Source organism: Brassica napus, chromosome C1 (assembly GCF_020379485.1).
Source record: "Brassica napus cultivar Da-Ae chromosome C1, Da-Ae, whole genome shotgun sequence".
Taxonomy (NCBI): domain Eukaryota; kingdom Viridiplantae; phylum Streptophyta; class Magnoliopsida; order Brassicales; family Brassicaceae; genus Brassica; species Brassica napus.
In genome coordinates this window covers 33,388,662-33,414,793 of record NC_063444.1, presented here as the reverse complement: position 1 = coordinate 33,414,793, position 26,132 = coordinate 33,388,662, and the positions used below count along the sequence as shown (strand labels likewise).

At 36.8% G+C, this 26,132-nt stretch overlaps 1 protein-coding gene across 1 annotated transcript; it reads left to right on the top strand.

The window, feature by feature from the left end:
- The first annotated feature begins 23,349 nt into the window (after positions 1–23,349).
- LOC125580750 lies at positions 23,350–26,041 on the top strand. The gene has a single exon (XM_048745808.1). The coding sequence runs from the start codon at positions 23,964–23,966 to the stop codon at positions 24,642–24,644; it is 681 nt and encodes a 226-aa protein (XP_048601765.1). The 5' UTR covers positions 23,350–23,963; the 3' UTR covers positions 24,645–26,041.
- The last annotated feature ends 91 nt before the right edge of the window (positions 26,042–26,132 follow it).

Below are 26,132 nucleotides of genomic sequence, written 5' to 3'. Positions count from 1 at the left end.
TTTCGATAACCGAGGGTATCCGAGCCGAAATCAAACCGACTATTTCTTTGGGCGTCTATCCACCGGTGCCAGATAGACTCGGTTGTTCGCAATAGAAATTAGATACTCGTGTTGCATGGCCACACAAGCCGGTAAATCAGAGTTTGTTTGGTTTTGAACCCCGTGTGCTTAGCACCTTTCTGAACCCGCCGTACCACTCGACCATGCTTGTGTCGGTTCTGATACTTATTTCTAGTGACATCGTTCCATCAGATTTAGAATATTCAATTAAAAAATATTTAGAATTTCAGTTTTAGAGTTTCATTTTGAATCCTCTCACGAAATTTTATACAAAAATTATTCATTTTGTTTATTTAAATGGTATATTTGAGATTTATCTCTAAAATACTGGAGAACATGCACTAAATTATTCTCATTTTATCTTCAGAAGAAATTAATGTTGATTTCTACTCATATTACTTTATTTGATTGAACTCATTCTGGAAAAGTTTTTTTAGCATTTACTAATTTATTAATCGATCATTTGGTATGTATCGAATTTTGTAAAGAAGAAATACTTTTTTTAGTTCTTATATGGTAGATTTCAAATATTCCCCTGGACTAAGTTATATAATGAATGTTGTTGGGGTCAAAATCGGTTGCGACGGAATCAACGTCGGAAACTTCCCCGGAAATGTCCTCTTTGAAAAAAAGAGATAAAATTCAAAAGATAGGGAACTGTGAAAACCAAAAATCAAGTTCGTAACAATGCCGAAAAGGATACACTATAAGTCTTTGAGAAAGGTTACTCAAGGCCTCAGACAACGGATCCCGGACAAAGAAACACCCATCTTCCAACTCGCCGAAGGGGCGATTTGGACCGGATGCACCGGCCAACTCGCCCGTTCGGGGAGTTGGATCAGTCAAACTCGCCGAATGGGCAAGTTGGATCGAGCAAGCCGTCCAACTCGCCTGTTCAGCGAGTTGGACCGAACATGCAGTCCAAGTCGCCCGTTCGGCGAGTTAGATCAATCAGCCTGTCTTCGTCCCGTCCTCGTAACTCCCCCCCCCCTTTGGGATTAGATCAAACCTGCTCTTGTTTCATCTCGATTGGAGTCACCGTTGGAACTTTATGATTTAAAAACTGCAAGAACTCATTCTCTCGAATAAACATTTGGATTGATCGTATAAAACGGCAACGGTTAGCTGAACACCTCGAAATGCCTACGCTATACGAGAAATTTGAATGTTCTTCGGAATCGATGTTGTTTCAAAAGAGCTCTTTTTACAAAATCGTAAAAACGCCTAAGTCGGAAAATGGCCCGAAAGGACTCAAAACGCGGCTAAGAGCCCACTTACGATTTTATACGAAATCAAGCTCAGTCGTTATGACTGTTTATCTTTTGTTATGCAGGAGAAGATAAATGTCAAGTTCGGAGGATAAATGTGAAGTTTCCGAAGATAAATACAAAGATCGAAGAAAAATGGAATATTTCCGCGAAGTGATAAACTCGACCGAGGGCAGAAAGGGAAAGAGCAAACCGCCTCTAGAGGAGTATATAAGGATGTCGAGGTCGAAGATGCAGAGGGACGAAACTTTCCTACTCATGACAATTATTTTTACTCATAGAACTCTCTGCACTTAGAAACTTTAGGCATTATTCTCGACATGTTCTGTTTCTATGACTAGCACTCGATTACTAGACGAACTCGCAAAGGCTGTTCGATCTCTTGTTCTACTCTTTCAATCGAACTAGGTTCGGCTGGATCCTCGAAAGGGGTACGTAGGCAGCCTTTCATACGATTTTTCGTATCTTTTCTGTCTTCTGTTATCGAGCTGCGACTCAACTAGTTTTAAGGTTTTAGGTTGCTCGAACTAGGTAATTTGCTGACAGCTCTTGCGGCCGAAGCTTTTATAATCTCTTGTAATGATCACAACGCTCTTACGCGTATTCGAAATAAGATCTACCTTTTCTATAAATTTGTTTTGTTATCTTTTCATATTTTTCGCATTTATTTGGTCACTTGTCCTTCGCTCTCGCAGAGAATCCAGGACCTCAGGGAAAGTTAGGCTTGCTTGACTTTCCTCCGATTACGGAAATCGACAGTGTGAATTTCGGTACCCACATTTTGGCGCTAGAAGGAGGGGTGGTACGGATGATATCTCATGAGTTTTATAAGTTTTAGATTCATATTTTAGCTTATTATGATCATTTTAGGTTGCATTTAGGTCTTTGTGTTGTATTTGCATACTCATTTGCATATCATAGGGGTTGGAATGCTTATTTGGAAGTTTGGGGCGAAATTCAAGGGCTAAGCTGTACACTATGGAAGTCTGGGGTCAAATATGAAGTTATCCAAAGTTCAGGGACCAAGGTTGCAGTTTCAGAATATTCCCTTGGGTTAGATTGCACAATCAAAAGCTTTGGGGTTGACTCGGGTGGACCTTTCTGCACATTTGATAGTTTTGGGGTCGAAAAGTTAAATATCCAAAAGTCTAAGGGCCAGATGTGCAAAAAGGGCAAAGATCACCATTGGAGCTCTCAAGCTTCACGATCTGAAGATGTCCACGACGATGGAGCTCGGCGAGGAGTGAATTGACGACGAGGATGACTCCGACGAGGTATTCCGGCGGCGCAGCCTCGGGATTGGTTGAAGATCGCTCCTGAGCTCGAGGTTCATCAATGGTTGTTGAGAAAGCTTTGTCACGGTGAGGTTCGTAGCCGAGACAGACGCGACGACCATGGCAGAGGAGCTGTCGAGCTTCTCGATCTGAAGCCCAGCCTCGACAGAGTTGCAGAGGGCGAGTCCGGTGCTGCAGGCTGGAGCACAAACTGAACCACCACCACGAGCTTGGCCAAGACGAAGAAGTGCCACGGCGGCTAGGTGAGGGCTGTTGCTTGGCCGCTCGCTCTATATCACCTCCCTGTTTGATATCGACATGATACAGCGGTCAAAGGTAACCGCTGCGAGCTTGGTAGCGGCTTGCTGGAGCGGAAGAAAGAACCCGCTTGCGGTCGAGATTTTGAGCTGTTGACCGGTTTAATCCGGTTTGACCCGGTTTAATTCAACTAAACCAGGACGAGTTTAGACCTCTTATAAATAGTTTTAGCTTCCAAAACCCTAGTTTTATCTCATTTTTCTCTCAAGACTTTGTCTAAACTTGTAAAAGCTTGAATCTTTTGATAATCTAAGGAAATACTTCATCTTATATCTGTGTTTCTCTTACTCATTAACATGATTAGCCTTGATCCTTACATGGGTTTAAGGTTTCTCAGGGAGATTAGTGAGTAGTGACCTTGTGATTCATGGGTTAGATAGATTAGGGGGATTATGTGGATATTTAGGATGTTTATTGCTTGATTAACAATGTTTTATGCTTGCTAAGTGTTCTTAATGCTAGATTAGACTTGATCACTCTCATCTAGACCTTAAGCTATTTTACGCCCGGAAGGTGTTTGTTAAAATGCTTGAATGAACTTAGCATTGTCTTTTACATATTTGGCCAACGGCAGTTGATGTCCAAGATGTTTAAGTGGTTAGTAGACTTGTGATTTATGCATGCTTGAATGTGTTAGCCAACGGGAGTTGATGTTTGATGCATGACTAGCATAGGGATTATTATCACGGTAGTGGATTAATCTATTTTGAATGAGATCTAGACCTATAGACTTGTGGATTGTTTTGTTTGAACATCCTAGATTGAACCTTGATCACCTTATATCAATTATCCTTGCCCATGGATCCATCCTTAGTATTTGATTGAATTCTTGCACTTATTTCTTGATTGGATTTGAGATCACCTTGTTTATATTTCTAGGATATTAGCTTGTTACAAATCATCTATCTTCTTGTTTGCTTAGATTAAGGAAGCTTGTGTATTCTTGGTGTTATAGATCACTAGTTCCTTGTGGATTCGATCCTAAAATGCTACAATGACATACTATTCGATTGTGGTATTGTTGGCACATTAGGTTAATTGGTGTGTGCTTAAACGCTTAATCAACGGATTACTCTAATTCATATCCGCAAAACGCTTGATCAAAAAGATGTCTGGAAATACGAAACATCGCAGTTCGCAACAACGCTGGTAAAACAACTCCAGCAGCCACTGCGCCTATGGCCAACGCTTACGCCACAGTTTTTGAGAAAATCAAAAACCTAGTCGCGACTTTTCGCCACAGGAAGAGCAACGAAACGAGCTCGCGATTTCCACCCCGGAAGATTTGGCTCATTACCGAGCTAAAGAAGTCTCAACGCATAAGGGTTTCACCGAAAGAAGTTGTCCATAAACTTTTCGGAAAAATAAAACATGCTCTCCTCAAAACCACGGAAAAACCCTAGGTTAATCGAGGAAAAAGGGAGCACAGCAAATCGGGTACATAACTCACCGCTGTTCTTCTTCCGAATATCTTTTGGAAAAACCCTAAATTAATCGCGGAAAAAGGAAGCACAGCAAATCGGGTACATAACTCACCGTTGTACTTCTTCCAAATATCTTTCTTAAGAACCCTAGATTACTCGCGGAAAAAGGAAGCACAACAAATTGGTTACACAAACCCCCATAGTTGTACCTCTTCCAAATAACTTTCGTAAAATTAAGCTTAACAACATTTTATGATACAGCTTTCCTAAAACTAAACTAATGATATTTTGCGGAATAACTTTCATAAAATTAAAGTTCGACAACATTTTCCGCAACAGCTTTCGTAAAATTAAACTCAACAAAGTTTAATGGAACATCGTTCGCAAAGTGAAACAAGTCAATATGTTACGATACGACATTCGTAGAATAAAATTGACATCATTTACGAAACGACCGCATCAACGTACCATCAAAATTCGAGTTGGACCCGTCCAGCTCGCCGAATGGGCGAGTTGGACCGAACGAGTCGTCTAACTCGCCCAATTGGCGAGTTGAACAGTTGGACAAGCCCCTTGGGGTTCCTACTTTTCGTTCTCTTTTGAATTCCAATAGAAACGCTTTTGGTTTCATCTCAATCGAAGTTTCTGTTGAGATTTTACGATATAACAAGTTGGACGCACAACATCCAGCTCGCAATCAGGCGATTTGGATTTACTCCCTCCAACTCGCCTCATGGAGAATTGGACCAGCCCTCAAAGGCTCCTCCTTTGCGTTATTTTTTGAATCCCGATCGAAACGCTTTTCGTTTCGTCTCAATCAGAGTTTCCATTGAGATTTTACGACGAAAACAAGTAAGACTCGCTTAAACTCCTTGGCTTGCTTCTACTCGCCCTCTTGGGCATCCAACTCGCCCTCTTGAGAATCCTACTCGCTCTTACCTCCATATTTACGTTCTCCTTCGAATCTCGATCAAAATGTCTTTTGTTTCGTTTCGATTGGAGTAACCATTGGAACTTTAAGACAAAAACCGCAAAGACTTGTTTTCTCATATGAATTCAAATTGATCGTATAAAACAGCAACGGTTAACTTAACACCTTAGCTGCCTCAACTATACGAGTAATATGAACCTTTTTACAAAAATTGACGTCGTATCAAAGGAGAAGATAAAAGTCAAGTTCGGAAGATAATTGTCAAGTTTCAAAGGATAAACACCAATATCGAAAAGGGCGTACAGGCACGAGAAGAGGAAGGGGAAATGAGCAAGCAAAACGGAGAAGAGGTAAACCCGAATCTTCGAGAGAACTAAGGTATGTCCGACTTGAAATTGATGAAATCAGACTTGGAATTTTCGTAGGAAAGTACTAAGAAATAAAAACGCTTTTGAGACTACCATAGAACTTCAGGGAACATAAAACCTAGGTGGATAGTCTAGCAAACTAAGTCTTAGGCGTTTTGTCCTGTCTCGGTATATTGTTCCATGACTGTTCAGGCAGATCTTGCAAACCGATCTAAACTCTCTGAAAATTGAGAAGCGATCGCCACGCATATTCAGATCACTTCCTAAAGAAATAAAGAACTAGAGACACAAACTTCGTCTTAAAACTGATTTGTTTCTAGCGATTTTCTTAAAACCGACATATTCCGAATCGTCAACCTGGAAATAACCAAATCACAGTCCCAGCGTCGTCTTTAAATCGTCCCGGATTGTCGATCATTCCAATCCTCAAAAGATGAAACGTACACAACCCTTCAAAGTATCGGTTCAACCGTTTTCTTTCGTAAAACAAAAGGGGAGTAGGTACATATACTATACTCATATACTCCCAAACTTCAAAAACTTTTGCCTCGTCATAAAAAAATCCTCTTTCGTCAAGGCAAAACTCTCGCAGCAATAGGGAGAAAAACATTTTGGCAGTACGATGCCTCACTAAAATCGTCCCAAAAAAAGCAAACGACAATCTAAAATTCGTCTAAACGCTAGCAACATATCCAGACGATCATGAACATAATCTCAAAGACTATACAGCATTTGTCGTCCCAATCATGCGTATAGAATAACATGTACCAATGTCAAACTGAAACTCGACGATTAGCCAAAGTCTTGAAGCCCTTTCCGGCTTAATAAAGCCAGTTTCGTATAAATAATTTTATGAGAAATCTTCAAGCATCAAATCATTTCTTTCAGTTTCCGTTGAACCAAGTGAGTCACGGAAACGCATCGAAAACATTTGCGACGAAGAAAACTCGAGAATAAAAGTAGCAGTGAGCATATTAAAGGGAACACTTTTTTCCCGATCATTGGCTAGATCTACTGCTGGTTGACCAATTCGTTCCAGAAACGAATATGTCATGAGAATCCTCTCAAAAGCCTATGAAAAATGTTATGCGACTAGATCGTTTCGAAGAAAACTTCGGTAACACTCCATGAGTAACTCCAAGAAACTTTCACCAAAGATCGAAATCAAAGCAGAAACGTTTCTCGTAAAACCCGCAGAAACAACGCTACTTTGAAATGTGTATACATATCACCGATTTACAACCTTCGTAAAACCGGCCGCCCATTACTTACGCAAAAAATCCTTCGTACAATCAGAACAAGTCATACGAAGAAACTTTCAAAAGTAAACATAACAGGTTTTACGAAGAAGTATTTTTCGTATAGCAAATACAAAGCTGTAAGATCCGACTTTGGATGATCAATCTAAACTTTATCTCTTTGCATTACGATCTAATAGATCTGATTTTTAGCCCTGCGGCTTGCTGGCTTCTGCTTTTCGTTCTCCTCGGTCACATCCAAGCAGGCAATCATCCCGCAACTGACTCCGCACTGGTTAGACTTCGTCTTCCTCAGACAAAAACGAACTAATTTTCATAAGACTATAGGTAACATTATACGAAAAATTTATCGTAAAACTGAAACCTAAAGCGGAGAATCGTTTTTACGCCATCTTAACATGGATAACCCCGGCAAATTTGGCCTATCAATCTCGACAAGCGCTCTTTCGTCCTCGGTCAATTACGCCTTCCACTGAAAGTCTGAACCAGAATTTGGCATCCCCATTAAGGACAATCGTAAACTAACATGACCTTAATGTTAACACGAAAGTAACATGGTCTAATCCTTGACCTACAATGTCCTTGGCTATCTGAGTGAACACTTCCTTCACGCCAAGCCAAAGTATTTGAGCAACCATCGCTCCATCACTTAACGGCTAAACGGCAATCTGCGATTTGTCAAAAACGTCATATGACTATTAAGAGAACAATTATCGTATAATCCATAGTCGGAAATCATATGATAAATTCTTCGTGTCAAAACTCAGTCCTAACAACCAAACGGTTGACGGAAAATCTAAACTTGTCAACAATCGACCAAGTTCAATATGTTCCACAATTCACTTTAATCCCGGTACGTTTTACCCATAACATGCGGCATGTAAAGAAAAATTCGTAACAAAGCTCCTAGAGATATACGAAACATCCTCAAAATGCACGAAACAGATCTCGGAAGGCCAACACTTCACAAAGCATTATGAAGGATAATGATTCTTCCCATGGACAAATTTAAGCGACCCGTCGGTCATAATTCCTTGATCGCAAATCAAACCATTAGCATCCAAACAGCAACAACAGTTTTGGATGCGAACATCTGCAGACAAACCAAAAATGTTTCTCCGACGTAAGGTTAAGACTAAACTCTTGCAACACCGCGAAACATTTTCAAGCCCGCAAACATTTCAACCACGAAACGCGGCATGCAAAAGAAAAACCAATCTTTAGCATTGTGAGACAAAAATGCCTTCCTCGATAAAAACATCTTCTTGGAAGACCAAACAGTCATATGCACTAACATCTTCTCAAATACGTATCCTTCGCGAAGACTCAAAAACTTAATATCTACCGATAGGTTTGTTTCTGATCACAACAAACTCTTAACGTCCAAAACAGACTAAGCCATCTCGTAGAGATAGCTCTCGTACACCCGACACAAGGGTAATAGCGTTATACAAAAAATCCGAAATTTTGGTCAACACTTCCGGGAGACTCAAAATTGTCCTCGAAGAGATGCTCGATTCCTACCATACAAGTCACGTAAGATGAGAACATATCGCGGACTTTAAAGTAGGACGGAATCAGGCCGAAAACAATACGGGAAACATAAGTCGGAGTAGTCATCGCACCCCCTAAAGTCGTGATTAGACCTAGGTCTTGCCCTAAACCCAGCACACTGGTCTCTAACATCTCTAGGAAAAGTATCAAACACCCTGATACGAGATCCCAAAATTTTTCTCTAGGCTAAAATTCGAGTGTCTTCAGAAATTCCGCAAGTTTACGCACTGCGGAAAACTCTCAAAACAGATCAAAGATATAGCAGTTCACCCAGAATTAGATTACAAGGTGACAACTCGCAGTCTTCCCTCTACACTAATATAAAATACCATCGGCAGAAACATGCCTGATAACCTCTACCATAAAGGTCTCACTGGGAAACAGGTCTTAGGAATAGTAACTCCAGGACGAACTACGAAAGGCTTGTTCCTTCGGCAAGTGTACGTAGGCAGCCTTCACAAGGCGCAGTCCTAATCTTATCGCACTCCACTTTTAGTAGAGTGAACAGACCACTTCCAACCGTTAATTCCACCTAACTTACATGACCTGCCTAATCGCTCGCAAGAACATCGCAAAAATTCGGCGAGTTAAGTCCTAATCTTATCGCACTCCACTTTTAGTTCGGCGAGTTGGACCGAACATGCAGTCCAACTTGCCCATTCGGCAAGTTGGATCAATCAGCCTGCCTTTGTCCCGTCCTCGTAGCTTCCCCCTTCGGAATTAGATCGAACGTGCTCTTGTTTTATCTCGATCGGAGTCACCATTGGAACTTTACGATTGAAAAATCACAAGAACTCGTTCTCTCGAATAAACATTCGGATTGATCGTATAAAACGACAACGGTTAGATGAACACCTCTAATTGTCTACGCTATACGAGGAATTTGAATTTTCTTCGGAATTGACGTCGTTTCGAAAGCGCTCTTTTTATAAAATCGTAAAAACGCCTAAGTCAGAAAATGGCCCGAAAGGGCAGAACTGTTTATCTTTTACGATTTTATTCGAAATCAAGCCTAATCGTTATCTTTTATTATGCAGGAGAAGATAAATGTCAAGTTCAGAGGATAAATGTGAAGTTTCCGAAGATAAATACAAGGATCAAAGAAAAATGGAATATTTCCGCGAAGTGATACACTCGAATGAGGGCAGAAAGGGAAAGAGCAAACCGCCTCTAGAGAAGTATATAAGGATGTCGAGGTCGAAATTGCAGAGGGACGCAACTTTCCTACTCATGACAATTCTTTTTACTCTTAGAACTCTCTGCACTTAGAAACTTTAGGCATTATTCTCGACATGTACTGTTTCTATGACTTGCACTCGATTACTAGACGAACTCGCAAAGACAGTTCGATCTCTTGTTCTACTCTTTTAATCGAACTACGTTCGGCTTGAACCTCGAAAGGGGTACGTAGGCAGCCTATCATAAGGTTCAGACCTAAATCAATCAAAACCTTTTTCGTATTTTTTTTTTCTTCTGTTATCGAGCTTCGAGACTCAACTAGGTTTAAGGTTTTAGGTTGCTAAAACTAGGTAATTCGCTGACAGCTCTTGCGGCCGGAGATTTTATAATGTCTTGTAATGATCGCAACGCTCTTACGCGTATTCGAAATAAGATCTATCTTTTCTATATATTCGTTTTGTTATCTTTTCATATTTTCCGCATTTATTGGTCACTTTTCGTTGGCTCTCGCAGAGAATCCGGGACCTCAGGGAAATTTAGGATTTCTTGACTTTCCTCCGATTACAGAAATCGACGGTGTGAATTTCGGTCCAACAAATGTTACACTTTCAATCTTGAAAAACATAAAATTATTTTTCCTAATTGTATCATTCCTTCTACTGCATTATTCAATAAAAATCCACATATTCTTAGCATTTTTGAATATATAATTCGAGTATGTTCCGGGCGATCAACTTCCTAAAAAAACCTTCCTCTGGTAAATCCATACCAATATTTCGCAAAAAACCCTAGCACCTTTTCAGTTGAAGGTGTTCGTGAGCTCATAAAACAATCATCCAATCATAAGGTCATGGAGTATGTCCAGTCCAACAAGTTCTCATCTTGCCAGGTTCCAGCCACGGAAGAACAATTCATCTCTCTGAACACCCGGAGAACCTGCCTAGATTATGGCAACAACAAGGCTATACTCACCTTCACTTTGGGGTAGTAAGAATTGGTTTGAACCTACATGCGAGGGAAGGTCTACCAGTTATTGTGGGAACCGAAATTCACACCGCCGATTTCCGTTAAATTAGGAAAGTTCGGAAAACTCTAATTTCTCAGAGGTCCCGGATATCTGCTAAACCACATGCAAAGCAATCAGAATATGAGAATGAAAACGATGAAAATATATGAAATCATAAAAAGAGAGCAAAAAGAATCATCCAATCATAAGGTCATGGAGTATGTCCAGTCCAACAAGTTCTCATCTTGCCAGGTTCCAGCCACGGAAGAACAATTCATCTCTCTGAACATCCCGGAGAACCTGCCTAGATTATGGCAACAACAAGGCTATACTCACCTTCACTTTGGGGTAGTAAGAATTGGTTTGACCCTACATGCGAGGGAAGGTCTACCAGTTATTGTGGGAACCGAAATTCACACCGTCGATTTCCGTTATATTAGGAAAGTTCAGAAAACCCTAATTTCTCAGAGGTCCCGGATATCTGCTAAACCACATGCCAAGCAATCAGAATATGATAATGAAAACGATGAAAATATAAGAAATCATAAAAAGAGAGCAAAAAGAAATCTTATTCTGAATTTGCGTATGAGCGTTTACAACAAGGTTGGAGCCTTGGCTACAAGAGCTGTCGGCGAGTTCCCTAGTTCTAATAACCTAAGACTGCAGAACCTAGTTGAGTCGCAGCTCGAAATAACAAAAACGGAAAGTTGCCTAATTGCTCTAAGTGCTAAGTTGCTCTGGAAATGTTCTCTCTTGTGCCTCTCGCCTAGGACTCCTTATATACTCCCTCCAAGGTCGGTTTGAGCTTTCCTCTTCTACCCTTAAGCCGTCATAACTCGAAAATGGAGATATTACATTTTTCTCGATCTTCATGATTATCTGCGGAAACTTAACATTTATCTGCGGAAATTTGACATTTATCTTTTCTTGCGGACTAAGTATAAACCGCCATTGTGTCTACGGGCTTTTCCTTAAAAAATCGTAATTGGGTTTCTAATCACGATTTGGGCCTTCTTTCGACTCCAAACGTTTATTACGATTTTTATCGATAAAATTAAACTTTCCGCAATTTTTATCGTAAAGTTTAAGTGATAACTCCAATCGATGGGAGTGAGATATGGTATTGTCGTGGCCTATCGAAGATAGTATTAAGGAATTTAGACGAGAATGCACGGATTCATGTCGTGGTGACTTTACTCATTGATTGATGTTCTAGGCAGTCCAGTCATTGAATCGTGACCTGGTCCGTGCGTGGACCGGTCGCAACGTTGCGGCCTGATCCGTGCGGACCGGTCGCAACGTTGTGACCTGGTCCGTGCGTGGACCGGTCGCAACGTTGCGACCTGATCCGGGTGGACCGGTCGCAACGTTGCTACATGGTCTGTATGTGGACCGGTCGCAACGTTGCGACCTGGTCCATATGTGGACCGGTCGCAACAATGTTGCGGCCTGATCCATGCGGACCGGTCACAACGTTGTGACCTGGTCCGTGCGTTGACCGGTCGCAACGTTGCGAACTGGTCCGTGCGTGGACCGGTCGCAACGTTGCAACCTGGTCCGTGCGTGGACCGGTCGCAACGTTGCGACCTGATCCGGGTGGACTGGTCGCAACGTTGCGACCTGGTCCGTATGTGGATCGGTCGCAACGTTGCGACCTTGTCCATGCTCGGTTCGGTCGCTATGCATTGATCGGTTTGTCCGATGTTCTTGGACAATTGGTGTTTGGTGGCTCGATCGAAGATTTTTAATAACTTCATCGTGAAAATATTTCCGCAAGGGTTTCTTTATGAACATTACTTTTCCGAGAAGTGTTTTTACCTGTTTTTAAGGATATTTGGATGTTAACTTCGTTGTGATCGTTTTTTACCCCAGCAGTTATTGCTCGAGTAGCTTTGATCGACACTCGATTAAAGTCCTACCGGCAAGCGTGCATCGGAACGGTTCCAACAGCATTAAATGCAGGAAGAGTATTCATAACACTGTTTCCAAACTTTAATGTTTCACTACAAGACCCAAATCTCTTAAATACACTCAAGGTTCAGCTTCAACTGGTCAGAGCACCTATGCAAGAAAAGAGTGTAGCAGCTACCCTACATCATCAGATCGTCTACCAAATTCAAGATCACGCGCACTTGATCTTGTATTACCCTCATCGAATGAAGCACTATATCTCGAAGTCACATATGCATCCCAAGCACCAAACTCAATACAAATCCCTCGACAAATATCTCGTGAGGAATTACTGTGCCGACTGCCGGAGTCATGGGTAACGAGTTATGAGAAGCTTCATCAAGCTACCCAGTCGCCTATCCAATCATCTGATGTCAGCTTCCATTCTCGAAATGATGGAACAACCGAGATCAGATTCTAGGTACCTCGATCATCATCATTTCGAAAGCATATGTTCACTCAATTTGCGATACAGATTGATGAACGAAGCTTCTACGGTCCAGTAAAGCAACAAATTTCCAAACAAGGTTCTTTTAAAAGAGATGGAACAATAATCTATCCTTTTATGGACGAAGATGGACATTGTTACTTGGATGTTTGCTCATGTACTGCTTGTGAAGAAGAAAACTACGAATCTGATGAAGATATTCGCACACGTCGAAGAAAAAAGAAAGACCCCCTCTACAAAAGATATCTCGGAGGAGATACTTCTGTCTGTCCGCTCGGTGAGGGAAAGTAAGACTTTATTGTCCAATACTCTGACGAGAAGGAAGAGCCAAGACATCAAATCATGATGATAAATCAAGATGAGTTCCCTCCACAAGAAGATTTCATCAGGAGCAACACGCCCATAGCCCAAAGATTCTTTCTCAAGCTATCGACTCTTCTGGTCCCAACCAACTAAGTCAAGCAGACAAAGTCCTCAACTTGCAAACAGAGAATTTGCTCGCTCAAAATCAACTTTTATCAACGATAAATCATAAAGTTGATCAATTAGCGGAAGGATGCAATAAAAGATTAATTGGTCTTCAAAATTCGATCATAGAGATACACGGTCTACTTAACAATCTCCATCAAGAAATGATGACCATGGCAAGACATATGATGGCAGACACAACTCAATTCCGCAACAAAGGAGCAGAAAAGACTAGTCTTAAAAACCAGTTGAAAGATCTCCAAAAGTTCCTAGAAAGTATGATTCATAATCAGCAGCAAGCTAATACATACTTTGATCCCCTTGGAAGCACATCGCCAGGGATGCCGATGTATCAAGGATCCTACTCTCCTGGATTCCTCTTTGGCCATCAGACCCAAAAGACTAGATCTCCATTACCGGGCTTTCTGTCCTCTGGTGAATTCTTTACATCTCACTATGGCTCGACTTCAAACAGCTATCATCCCAAGACGACTCGTTCAAAGCCTCGGCGTCAAATGGAATCAGAATTTCAAGTCTACCCAAATAAGAAACCAACCCATACATCGTCCTCCAGTCACGAGTCTGTTGAAGACAACAAGAAGAAAGGACAAGACATTGGGGTAATCGAATTTTCTATGACCAGCCTGCTCAATAATCTCAGCAAGCCTTCAGAAACATTAGATCAAAAACATCCTCAACCCTCATCTTCTAGCCAAATCGTAAAAATCAGTCACATCTCATATACAAGTTCCACTTACTAGGAGACCGAATCAAACGAGGAATCTCTAACAAGATTATTTGCGATAGGAGAAGGAATCGAACACCCCAAATAAGGAGCCAAGTATCAATGAAGTCTATTCAAGCGATGAAGAAATGAATTATGTGCCTCCTAGACAAGAAACTCCAACTAAGCAATTTGCTTCAAAATTATGGTGTTCACATTCGATGACATTCCCGTTGACAAGTGGAATGACCAACTCGACGAGTTTCATGCATGGATGAATTCAGAAGCCATTACATCTCCTTTACAAATGGTGATCCAGAAATTCACGGCAAGATTATCTGGAGCACTTAAAGAATGGTGGAATTCACTCGGTGAATATAGACAGCAGCAAGTCTATCAAACAACAATACCATTGCTCCTCGGAGAAATTCATAGAGAATTCATTGGTACACCTACACACCAGAAGGAACAACTACAAGAAGAATTCTTCTCAGCAAAGTGTTGTTCGTTAAGAAAGAAAGATCTTGCAAAACACTTCAAAAGAACACGAAGGTACTACGCCCTGAATGGCGTTAACAATCCAAGCCTGAAGCACGTTTACCTCTCCTTCATCGATGACTGTCTTAGTCAACAGACTAAGCTATACATCCCCTATTTATTATTTGAGAAGCATTGCAACATTTTTTTGTAGTCATGTGTCATCACTAGAATGATTCTTAGAATCCTTAGAGAAATAGGTTGGTCCATTTAAATATATAATAAGCTTTTTATTAAACCACAATAAATACATTATTAATGTGATTCATTATTTCCTTAAATAAGATTATGGAATTACCTAATGTGGCTAAAGTATATATGACAATTAATGATTTTGAATAATAAAGATTTGATAAAAATAAGTATGTATTATAATTATATTTGTTTAATTTTAAGCTATTAAAATAAATTAAACAATCATAGTAACTATATAATAAAAATTAAAAAAAATTATTTATATATTATATTTTGAATTTTTAAAAACGAGTATAAATTACTAAAACTGTTAAAAGTTTTACATTCAAATTTTGTGATCTATGATTTAAAACTTTTGTTATGACATGATACAAATAATTGAAAAATAATATAAGTTGAAAGTCTCATTTAATAAGTATCAAAAATAAAAGATATATAAATATATGTATCATTTTAAATTAAACTATATGCCATATAAAAATACATAAATATCGTAATTTTGAAATTTACTTTGAACATTTTTTTGATAAAAAATTTGAAAAAATATTGACAACTTAATTTTTTTAAATATTATAAATTACTTAAACCACTATTCACACACTGAAAATTTTGTTGTCACTAATTTAGACTTTTTGCTATAACATATACAAATGATAAAAAAAAAATATGAGCAAAAAGTATCATCTAATAAAATATTAATATTAACATATACCTTATATATGTTACTATCATTTAAATTTAATTATATATCATATCAAATAGAAAAAATATTTTTTCGATTTATTAAATTTATTTATATGTTCGCACCAATTTAATTATATAAGTAGTAGATAATGACTTTTTAATTATTCAATATATATTTATTATTTCATAATATGCTATAAACATATAATATATAAAATAATTTTTATATATAATGTTCATTCCACGCAAGGCGCGGGTCTTAACCTAGCCAGAGATAAAGGACAAACAATCGAGGAAGTTTCTGTTGGTCAAATCCAGCAATATGTTTTCAGAACACTGGACAAACTCTGCAAACAGAAGAAATTCTGGATAGAGTTCATGGATAGATCAAAGCAGCTATCAAAAATATGTGCCAGACCAGATCTATCAATCAAATGTTCAAAGTCCAAGAAATCTTGCTCGTGTGATACCCATGAGAAGCGTCGGAAATTCAAAAATCGATTCTCTAAGGGCTCCAACAAATTCAGACGCAGAAGGTTCTTTCGAAAGAAAGGAAGTTTCAAGAAAGCAAAGAAACAAAATGCTTTCTATGCCGAAAAGAAGGACACTTCGCAAATAATTGTCCAAACAAATCCGCGAAGAAGAAAAAATACTTGATCAACTCGATATCTGAAATCGCACCAGATATTGACCTCGAAGGCCACGACCTGGATCATCGCCTGACGAAGATGATGATTGTTGTTTACTCAAGGACATTCTTTGGCGAAGTGTCCTCCTTTTCGGCATAGAAAGCATTTTGAGACGGAATGCATGTGTTTATTTAAATGTTTAGAATTTGAGATTTAGAGTTTCGTTTTGAATCCTCTAAGGAAATTTGATACAAAAATTATTCTTTTTGTTTATTTAAATGGTATATTTGAGGTTTATCTCTAAAATAATGGAGAACATGCACTAAATTATTCTCATTTTTTTATTTTAAGAAGCAATTAATGTTGATTTCTACTCGTATTACTTTATTTGATTGACGTAATTCTAGAAACAATTTTGTAGCATTTACTAATTTATTAATCGATCATTTGGTATGTATCAAATTTTGTAAAGAAGAAACATTTAGTTCTTATATGGTAGATTTGAATTTTTTCCATGAACTAAATTATATAATGAATGTTACACTTTCTATCTTGAAAAACATAAAATTATTTTTCCTAATTGTATCATTCTATCTACTGCCTTATTCAATAAAAATCCACATATTCTTAGCATTTATGAATATATAATTATATTTCTGTTCACTATAAAACTCTTTTTGAGGATGAAAACCGATTTTATAGCAAATTTTATTTTCTAGCTAGTGAACATATCAAGACACAAACAAGTTTATACAACAAGACCAGTTCAATATTTATAGTTACTTTTTAGCGACAAGAAGACTGAGTGTATGGAGAACTGAAACGAGGAACACAAACACAAAACAACTTTTTGTATTCATAATGAAACTAAAGTACACACAACATAGGCATAAACTTGGGGGCAAAGCAATGATATGTTTTGCCCTTGATATTTTATTGGGAAGCAAAAGAAGCTTGAGCATAAACAAACAGACATGTCACCTATTAAACACAAATGTTACACATGGTGATTGCATGAGTCTCATTTCCCTGAACAACGCCATTAACGACTGGAGGACTCCCGTATTTGGTTTTGCAACATTTAAAGCAATCAGCATTTGTACCTAACGCATTTTTCCGCATAAATACATTTTTCCCACCAAAACCGCAAAAATACACTTTTTCGCCAAAATGCATTTTTCCGCAAAAACGCATTTTCCAACCATAAACGCAAACACGCGTTTGCGTTTTCCGGCCAAAAATTAAAAAAAAAAGCGTTTTCCTGCCAAAAACGGAAAAATGTGTTTTCCCGCTAAAAATGGTGCCAAAAATGGAAAACACAAATTTTCTCGCAAAAAATGGAAACACGTGTTTTCCCTCCAAAAACGGAAAAACTTATTTTCCCATCAAAAACGCAAACACGTCCTTTCCCGTAAAAAACGCAAAACACATTTTTCGTTAAATTCGCAAAATCAAATTTCTCCTAAAACTGAAAAATTATATTTCCCTCCAAAACTATTTTATATTTTAGATAATTAAAAAAATTAATTGTGAAACAAAAATAATATATGATTAAATCAATACAATGGTATTTTGATTAAATCAAAACAAGAGTATTTTGATTAGTTCAAAACGAGGGTATTTTGATTAAATCAAAACAAAGGTATATTCGTATTTTGTTTACTAAACTTATCTAGATGAAAATGAAAATAAAGAAACGAACTAAGTCCATTTAGATGATTCATTTAGATGAACCATCTAGATATACAAACAAACAATCCCATAAAATCTAGATAGATCATATGGATGGATCATATAAGTGGATCATCTGGATGGAAATGACAGATGGTGAAACAAACAGCCCCAAAATCGATTGCAATAGTAAGCAGAGAGATATTGAGTTCATATCTGGGGGCAGCAATGATAATGGAGATAAGAACTTAGTGAAACGATAAATATCGCGAGTCGGGGAAGACAGTACAAATGGAAACGCAAGTCTAAACTAAAGTTACAAAAACGTGGATCGGTCAATAAAATGTGTTCTCACCTTTTTATGTTACTTAGAAGAATAACTCTGTATCGTTTCCTCTGTCTTTAGGCGGTTCGAACTACACGTTTTATGTTTATAATATTTATCTTGTATTCATGTTTCCATTTTAGCATTCTTGCTGAGTTTAATGTTATTCTATTTAGAGTTCTGAGTTTTCTGATTTGGGAGATTTCATGGGCTTTAGGATAATGGCATGGCTCAAATTCCTTATATCTACTATTTTAAAATTTTCAATCACATTAAACATATAATAATAAAAAAAAGTTCTTATATTTTGAAAATTTTAAAATGACTATAACTAAAATTGTTAAAGATTTCATGTGAGCAATGGTTTAACTATTTTTGTTATAAAAAAAATACAAGTGATCATAAAATTAGATGAATTTAATAGATATTCTGATTAGATACATATATATATACGTGTGAGTTTTATATCATTTAAATTAAACTATATATCATATAAAAATACACAAAGATGTTAATTTATAAATTTGCATTGAAAAAGTAAAGACCTTAATATTTTAATTTCAAAATTTGCAGTAAATTTTTAGAAAGGAATATTAATTACTAAAAGTATTAAAAATCTCACACTGAATTTTTTTGTGATCAATAGTTTAATTTTTTTATAACAAATATAAAGTTAATAAAATCATATGTGTATAAAGCCTCAACTGATAAATATCCGTATTAAAATATACTATATATCTATGGTAATGTCATTTAAATTTAATTATATACCATACAAGTACATAAAATGGTTATTTTAATTTATTTAACAGTAAAATTATTGTAAATAAACAAGAATGATTTTTTTATTTATATATGCTTACTCCAATTTAGTTATATGCATAATAATTACTCGATTCTCAATTATTAAATATATTTATTATATCATAATATGTAAATGAACACAAAATAAATAATATTTTAAAAATAATTTATATACCTAATGTTTTTTCCGTGAAAGGCGCGGACTTATCCTAGTTGAATTATTATGAGTGGCTCATTTCTCTTAGCCGGTTTAAGCATCAGCATGGTTCTGCTTCCAATGATGGTTCATTTTGTAACGAAGACCCAAAAAATCCAAGGAATCTAAAGCGGGTTTATGACTTTGACTGGTTCACTTAATTTACTAAACCGAAATATACTGATTCAGTTACAATGGTCTTACTAGGGTTATAGAAATTAAGGATCTATAGTATCTCCTATTGAAAAAGAAAAAGTATGGGTTGTACGAAGACTGGGGCTATACGAAGAGCGGTTGTATGCCGTAAAACGGATTATTGGGGTTGAAAAGAATGTCCTTAACTGTAATCCTGAAGTTACGGTATCAGATCTGAGTATTACGAAATTACAAGCTTGCGCTTGGAAAATCAACGCTCCCAGAAGATGCGCTACCTAATATGGCAAATGGCCTCGGGTTATTTGGCAGTGACAGGAAACTTATCATGTAGCCATATGCGATGCGACAATCACTATCCGTAATGTGGAAAAGATGACGAAACAGTCAATCATGTAATTTCTGAATGCCCACCTACTTTACGAAAATGGTGGAGTCGAGGCCAAGGCCCATTTTCGTAAAGTAGGTGGGCATTCAAAAATTGCATGATTGACTGTTTCGTCTGGAGAAAGAATGAAATAGACAATCCGGAACTAGACATAGATCCACATCCATGGATCATCTGGTATCTTTGGAAATCTAGGAATGATAAGCTGTTCAAAGGAATCAATCGGGACCCGATGGAGCTAATTAGACATCCTCAAAGCGAATGTTATGCTTGATTTGATGCAAACTCAAAACCCGACGATGATGTACGGCTACCACACCAGGCAGAATACACAGGCCTTATGCTCGAAGAGTATCTGTTTTGTAAATGGATCTTGGACTACAGAATCACAATATAGTGGATACGGTTAGGCATGGCTAGATGAAGTGGGAGATAAACAACTCATGGGGTTGAGAAACAAGGAGAGACGATTGTCCCCTTTACACTCAGATTTGGTCAATGGAGAATATGATTCAACATGCACCATGCCAGCATTTCGGGATGCAAGGAGCTAATTTTGATGATCAAGGATCCGACAGAATGGCCAGACTTTTCAACAGAACTATCATTGCTAGCATTTCTTCAAGAACGCTTCCAAGACTTCAAGATCATTCACGTTCCAAGGGCACAAAATAGGAAAGTTGACTTCCTACCCAGGACTGCGCGAGCATTTTACAAGAGTTTAGTTTTTATTGTTTGTTCTATTCAGGTCTGGATTTCCATACCACCTCTGGTTTGATTGGTAGAACAGCCGTTCGATGTCAAAAAGAAAAAAAAAATGGAATGTAAAATTCAAAACCTTTAGATTGAAATCATGTTCTTTAAAGAAAAAGGTAATATAAAAAGCAACGTTTATATGTAGAAAAGTGGCTTCTGAGTTTTGAATGAATAATGACTAGAATAATTTTTCTTAATATTTTTTCCTCTTCTGATAAAAAAATCTATAAACTTTCAAACTTGTGTAAAAGGGATTACACTTTCTTGCCACAGGAAAAGTATTACACTTTCACTGCTTGTGACCTAAATGAAAATCCAAATAGAATTATAAATTTCAACTTGGTAAAATAATGCTACCGTTTAAAAGAACTTTTTCAATGTAATTTCTAAATCGGTGATTAATCTAGAGAGGGAGAGAAATCCACATCGAGATAGAGAGGCAAAACGCACAGCGAAACTCTAAAATAGATAAGTCGATACGTAATTTGTCTGATATCACTTAGACTATTTCCAATTACTCAATTTTTTTAAATAGAATAAATAGATAATAGAACTGACTTATACTCTAATGATACAATATTTTAAAGAAAAAAATAGAGTGATAAACAAAAATAAATAAACTATTGTATTTATATAGTAAACTCATTTTTTAATATATTACAGAATTAAAAATAAAGTACCACTAAAACATATTTAGTCTATATTCTATTTATGTGTGAATTATAAAGTATATTTTAAAGTGAAAAATAGAATATCATTGGAGATTTTCTTAAAATACTGGCTACAAATCTTGTTTGGTAAAACTTAGTCTGTTATTTAAACTAGTTAGGAAAGTACGAATAAATCTTTTCAGGATAAAATAATAAAAACATTTTTTGCATCAATTTAGCATTAAAACAAAACAAAATAGTATATTTTCATAAAATATCATTACAACCATAATTATCCAAAGATATAACAAGCGAACAGAAGAAAAAAGAAAACCGTTTTTCTATATAATCTTAATTTTCCTGACATCAGTATACCAAAATTACAATTTTCCACAAAAAATAAAACACACAAATGAATTACAGAGATTATTTTTTGGGATATTTATTTGTAATATTAAAAATGAATTACAGAGATAAGGTAAGTGGCATTACGAATTAGACCATCTCCAACCCCACTTCATTTTCTACTTTTTGCTTCATTTTAAAGAAAGTTTTGCTCTAACCCCACTCCATTTCTTGCTTCAAAATGAAGAAGTGAACAGTATTACTTCAAATTTGAAGTTCTATTGTACATATCTTCATTTTTTTAAGATGATTTTTCTAATTGTAAATTGGTCTTTAACTTTTATTTATTCTTAACTTTTGCCAAAATAAACTATATGCTTTAATATAATCCAATTAATTTCTAATTCCAGTTGTTATTTTCATCATACTAATTTAAAATATTAAATATACTTAAAACTTATACTAATAAATAAAATAAAATTACGTAATTAATATAAAAAGTCAAATACATAATTAATAACACCAAACTAAACATATAAACTTATTAATACAACATAAACTAACACTTAATAATCTGGTAAATCATTAACAGAACCACTAAGATCATTAAAATATTTTCCAAATGAAGTAGATGTTTGAAGAGGTTGTTGAGCTTGTTGTTCTTCACTCCTTTCCAACAAAATTCGAGTTTGTTCGGATTGAATGTATGCACGAACTTTAGGATCTTGTATGGAATTCACATCACAAAATAAAATTTTGTTTTCTTCTTTTTGTTTTATCAAAGCATAATTCCTACTTTGAATCTCTAAATGATGTTCTCTTTGTGTGCTTGTCTTCTTTAACTGTTCCAAGAGTTGTTTATTTCCTTCTTCCAAAGTGTTAATAACAAGTGATGTTTGATCATCTTTTTTTTCTTTTAAGTTTAGACTTCTTTACTTCTATTGGCCTTTTAGATGAAGATCCACCAATAATATCTTCTTCGTCATCTAAATTCAAAGAAAATGAGGACAAACCTGGAGATTCCTGTGTAGCAGAATCAGAGGCTGAATTTGTATCTCCGAAACCACAAGAATTTGACACTTTTTTAGCATATGTGTCATTAAACTTTTCTAAATTCTTGATATTATTCCACACATAATCGAATTTCCAACCTCCATTGTATTTTGGATCATCCACAAACATTAATTTAGCTTGCTCAAACTGCATTCCAATTTAAAATAAAAAGACATCAGTACAAAATAAGTAAAATATATATTACAGTAATCATAAAACACTTACAATATCATCATTTGAAGCACCACTTGGACGTCTGCTTTCACATTGTTTGAGACATGCATGCAATTTCTTTGTTGCTTTTTCAATAGTTTGAATTCGACAATGAATGGATTTTTTTGTACGTTCATTCCAACTTGCATTTTTCCCATGCCTCGTAAGCATATGCCACACGAGACCAGAACTGATCGGATGTTTGATAAACACCTGTAATTGGATCTTGGGATATTTCCATATAGACTTGGCATAAGAACTTATCTTCTTCTTGAGTATATCCTGCTGAACGTAACGGCATTTTGTAAAAATCTAAAATAAGTTGTGTATGAAAGAAAGAGAATAGAATGATTCAAAGTTGTGAATGAAAATGTAGAGCATACCACGTAATTTATACATAATAATAAAGACTCTCATATTGCTCAATTGAGCATAACATGATTTGATAATACAATGAAAAAGTATTCAAGGAATCTCACATTTTTTATATATTATTACATGATGTGATAATACAAAGAAAAAGTGGTTCAAAGATTCTCACATTTTTCAATTTACTATGGCATGATTTGATAATGCAATGATAAAGTTATTCAAAGATTCTCACATATTTTATTTTACTATGACATGATTTGATAATGTAATGAAAATTTGATTCAAAGATTCTCACATTTTTCAATATAATATGACATGATTTGATAATTCAATGAAAAGTGATTCCAAATTTTTACATTACCCAAAGTTTCACGAGACAAATAATAATACAAAGAAAAAGCGATTCCGGAAAGTTTTATATATACTAGTAGAAATCAGTTTTAACTTCGCACACTCTAAATTTTCTATCTTAAAATGAATTGTAATTTCACAAATTCATTCCATTTGGATGGTTCTTCATCATCTTCAAATGATGATGAAATGTAGAGATGATCAATAATCTCTACCAAGAAGAATTGATGATACAACATGCTATCGCAAATAACAATGTGATAATATAATACCTTCGTAATCAACACAGCAGCCAGGTGATTCATGGACGTTCAGTTTCTGGACGTTCTTTTATCCCCTGCGATCGAGAAAGCGCACATTGTAGATTGTTCAACGACTACTTCTTGGAGAACCCAACTTACAATGATGCCATGTTTCGTAGGAGATATCGTATGTCTCGTCCTTTATTTCTTTGTATCGTTGATGCGGTTGAAAATCATGACAACTACATCAAACAACGAAGGGATATAATCGGTAGACTTGGTTTACCATCTCTTCAAAAAATAACTGTCGTCTTTCGGATGCTAGCTTATGGTTTACCAGCTGATACAACAGACGAATACATAAAAATTGGCGAATCAACAGCAATCAAAAGCATGAAAAGATTTTGTCGAGCTATAGTGGAGATATTCTCAGAGGAGTACTTACGATCACCAACACATGCCGATGTTTCAAGACTTTTGTATATTGGTGAACTACGAGGTTTTCCGGGAATGTTAGGAAGCTTATATTGCATGCATTGGAAGTGGAAAAATTGTCCTACCGCTTGGGGACAATATTCAGGTCGTAGTGGATCACCAACTATAATTCTTGAAGCTGTTGCGGATTATGATCTTTGGATATGGCATGCATATTTTGGGATGCCTGGCAGCAATAACGATATCAATGTGTTGGAACCCTCCTATCTTTTCTCCAATCTCGCTCAAGGTATTGCACCTCATGCTCATTATATTATTCAAGGAAATGAATATAATATGGGGTATTATTTGGCTGATGGAATATATCCAAAATGGTCTACCATAGTCCAAACTATTCACGAGACAAGAGGTTAAAAAAAGCAATATTTTGCTACGCAACAAGAAGCATGTTCTCCAATCACGCTTTGCAATTGTGAAAGGACCGGTTCGTTTTTGGAATAGAGAAGTGATACATGATATCATGACCACTTGTATAATTCTTCATAACATGATAATTGAGGATGAGCGTGATCTCAATGCACCAATTGACGTTGCCAGAGAAGCTTCACCTACAGAGGTTGATATCGAAGAACATGAGAATATTTGTTTTCAAGAATTTCTTGATCGATTTAGAAGAATTAAATATCAAGAAGCTTATTTCGCACTTCGAAACGATTTAATTGATCACTTGTGGAAAAAACATATGTTTGGTACTGCTTTATAAAATCTAATGTTTTTATTTATTTATTTGTGTTTGGTGTAATAATTTTATTATAAGATAATGTTGAACATGTTGGATTATGTAAAAAAAAATAGTTGAGTAAAATTAGTAAAGTGTTGTAAAAGAATGGGAATTCGATCTATCTTATTAATGAACAATAGAGGTTCCTTTTATAAGGATTACAAAGTATAAGTTAAAAAGAAATTATCCAAAACCTAATCCAACAGGAAATAGGAAAACTACTAAACATAGAAAAGGAAAGTTGTAGTCTTGGCCGACTGGGAACTTGGCCGGCTCTCTCTCTCTCCCACGGTTGGGCCTTGACTCGGTCTTGGTTATGGGCCATCCACTTAATGATTTATAACACTCCCCCTTGGATGCCATAACCATATGGGTTTGTATCATGCACAATGTTGCCTCATTAAAACCTTCTAGGAAAACCAAAAACCCAACGTGGGAAAAATGGAAACCGTAGATAGGAAAAAGAGTACAACGCATGAAACTCCCCCTGATGAATGCATCACCGAAGATTCTTCAGCTGGCGCATTCCTATCTGATGAACAAGTTTCTTGAACGTTGAGATTGGCAGAGACTTGGTGAAGAGATCGGCTGAATTGTCACTGGACCGAACTTGAACCACTCGAACTTCCTTTGCCTTCTGCAGATCGTAGGTGAAGAAGAATTTGGGTAAGATATGCTTCGTTCTATCTCCCTTGATGTATCCATCTTTGAGCTAAGCTATGCAGGCTGCATTGTCCTCATAGATGATCGTTGGTTCTTCTTGTCCCACGGCCAAACCACTCTCTACACGGATGTGGCCGGTCATGTTCCTCAACCACACAAGCTCACGGCTTGCTTCATACATTGCTATGATCGCGGCATGATTGGACGATGTGGCCACTAAGGATTGTTTTGTGGACCGCCAACATACTGCAGCCCCACCATATATAAAAACATATCCTGTTTGAGATCTAGCATTATGTGGATCAGATAAGTACCCATCATCTGCATATCCTACCAAGCTCTCTCCTGGCCGGTCGGTATAGAACAAACCGAGATCCTTTGTTCCTTTCAGATATCTGAACAAGTGTTTTATTCCATTCCAGTGCCTTTGACTTGGACAAGAGCTAAATCTTGATAAT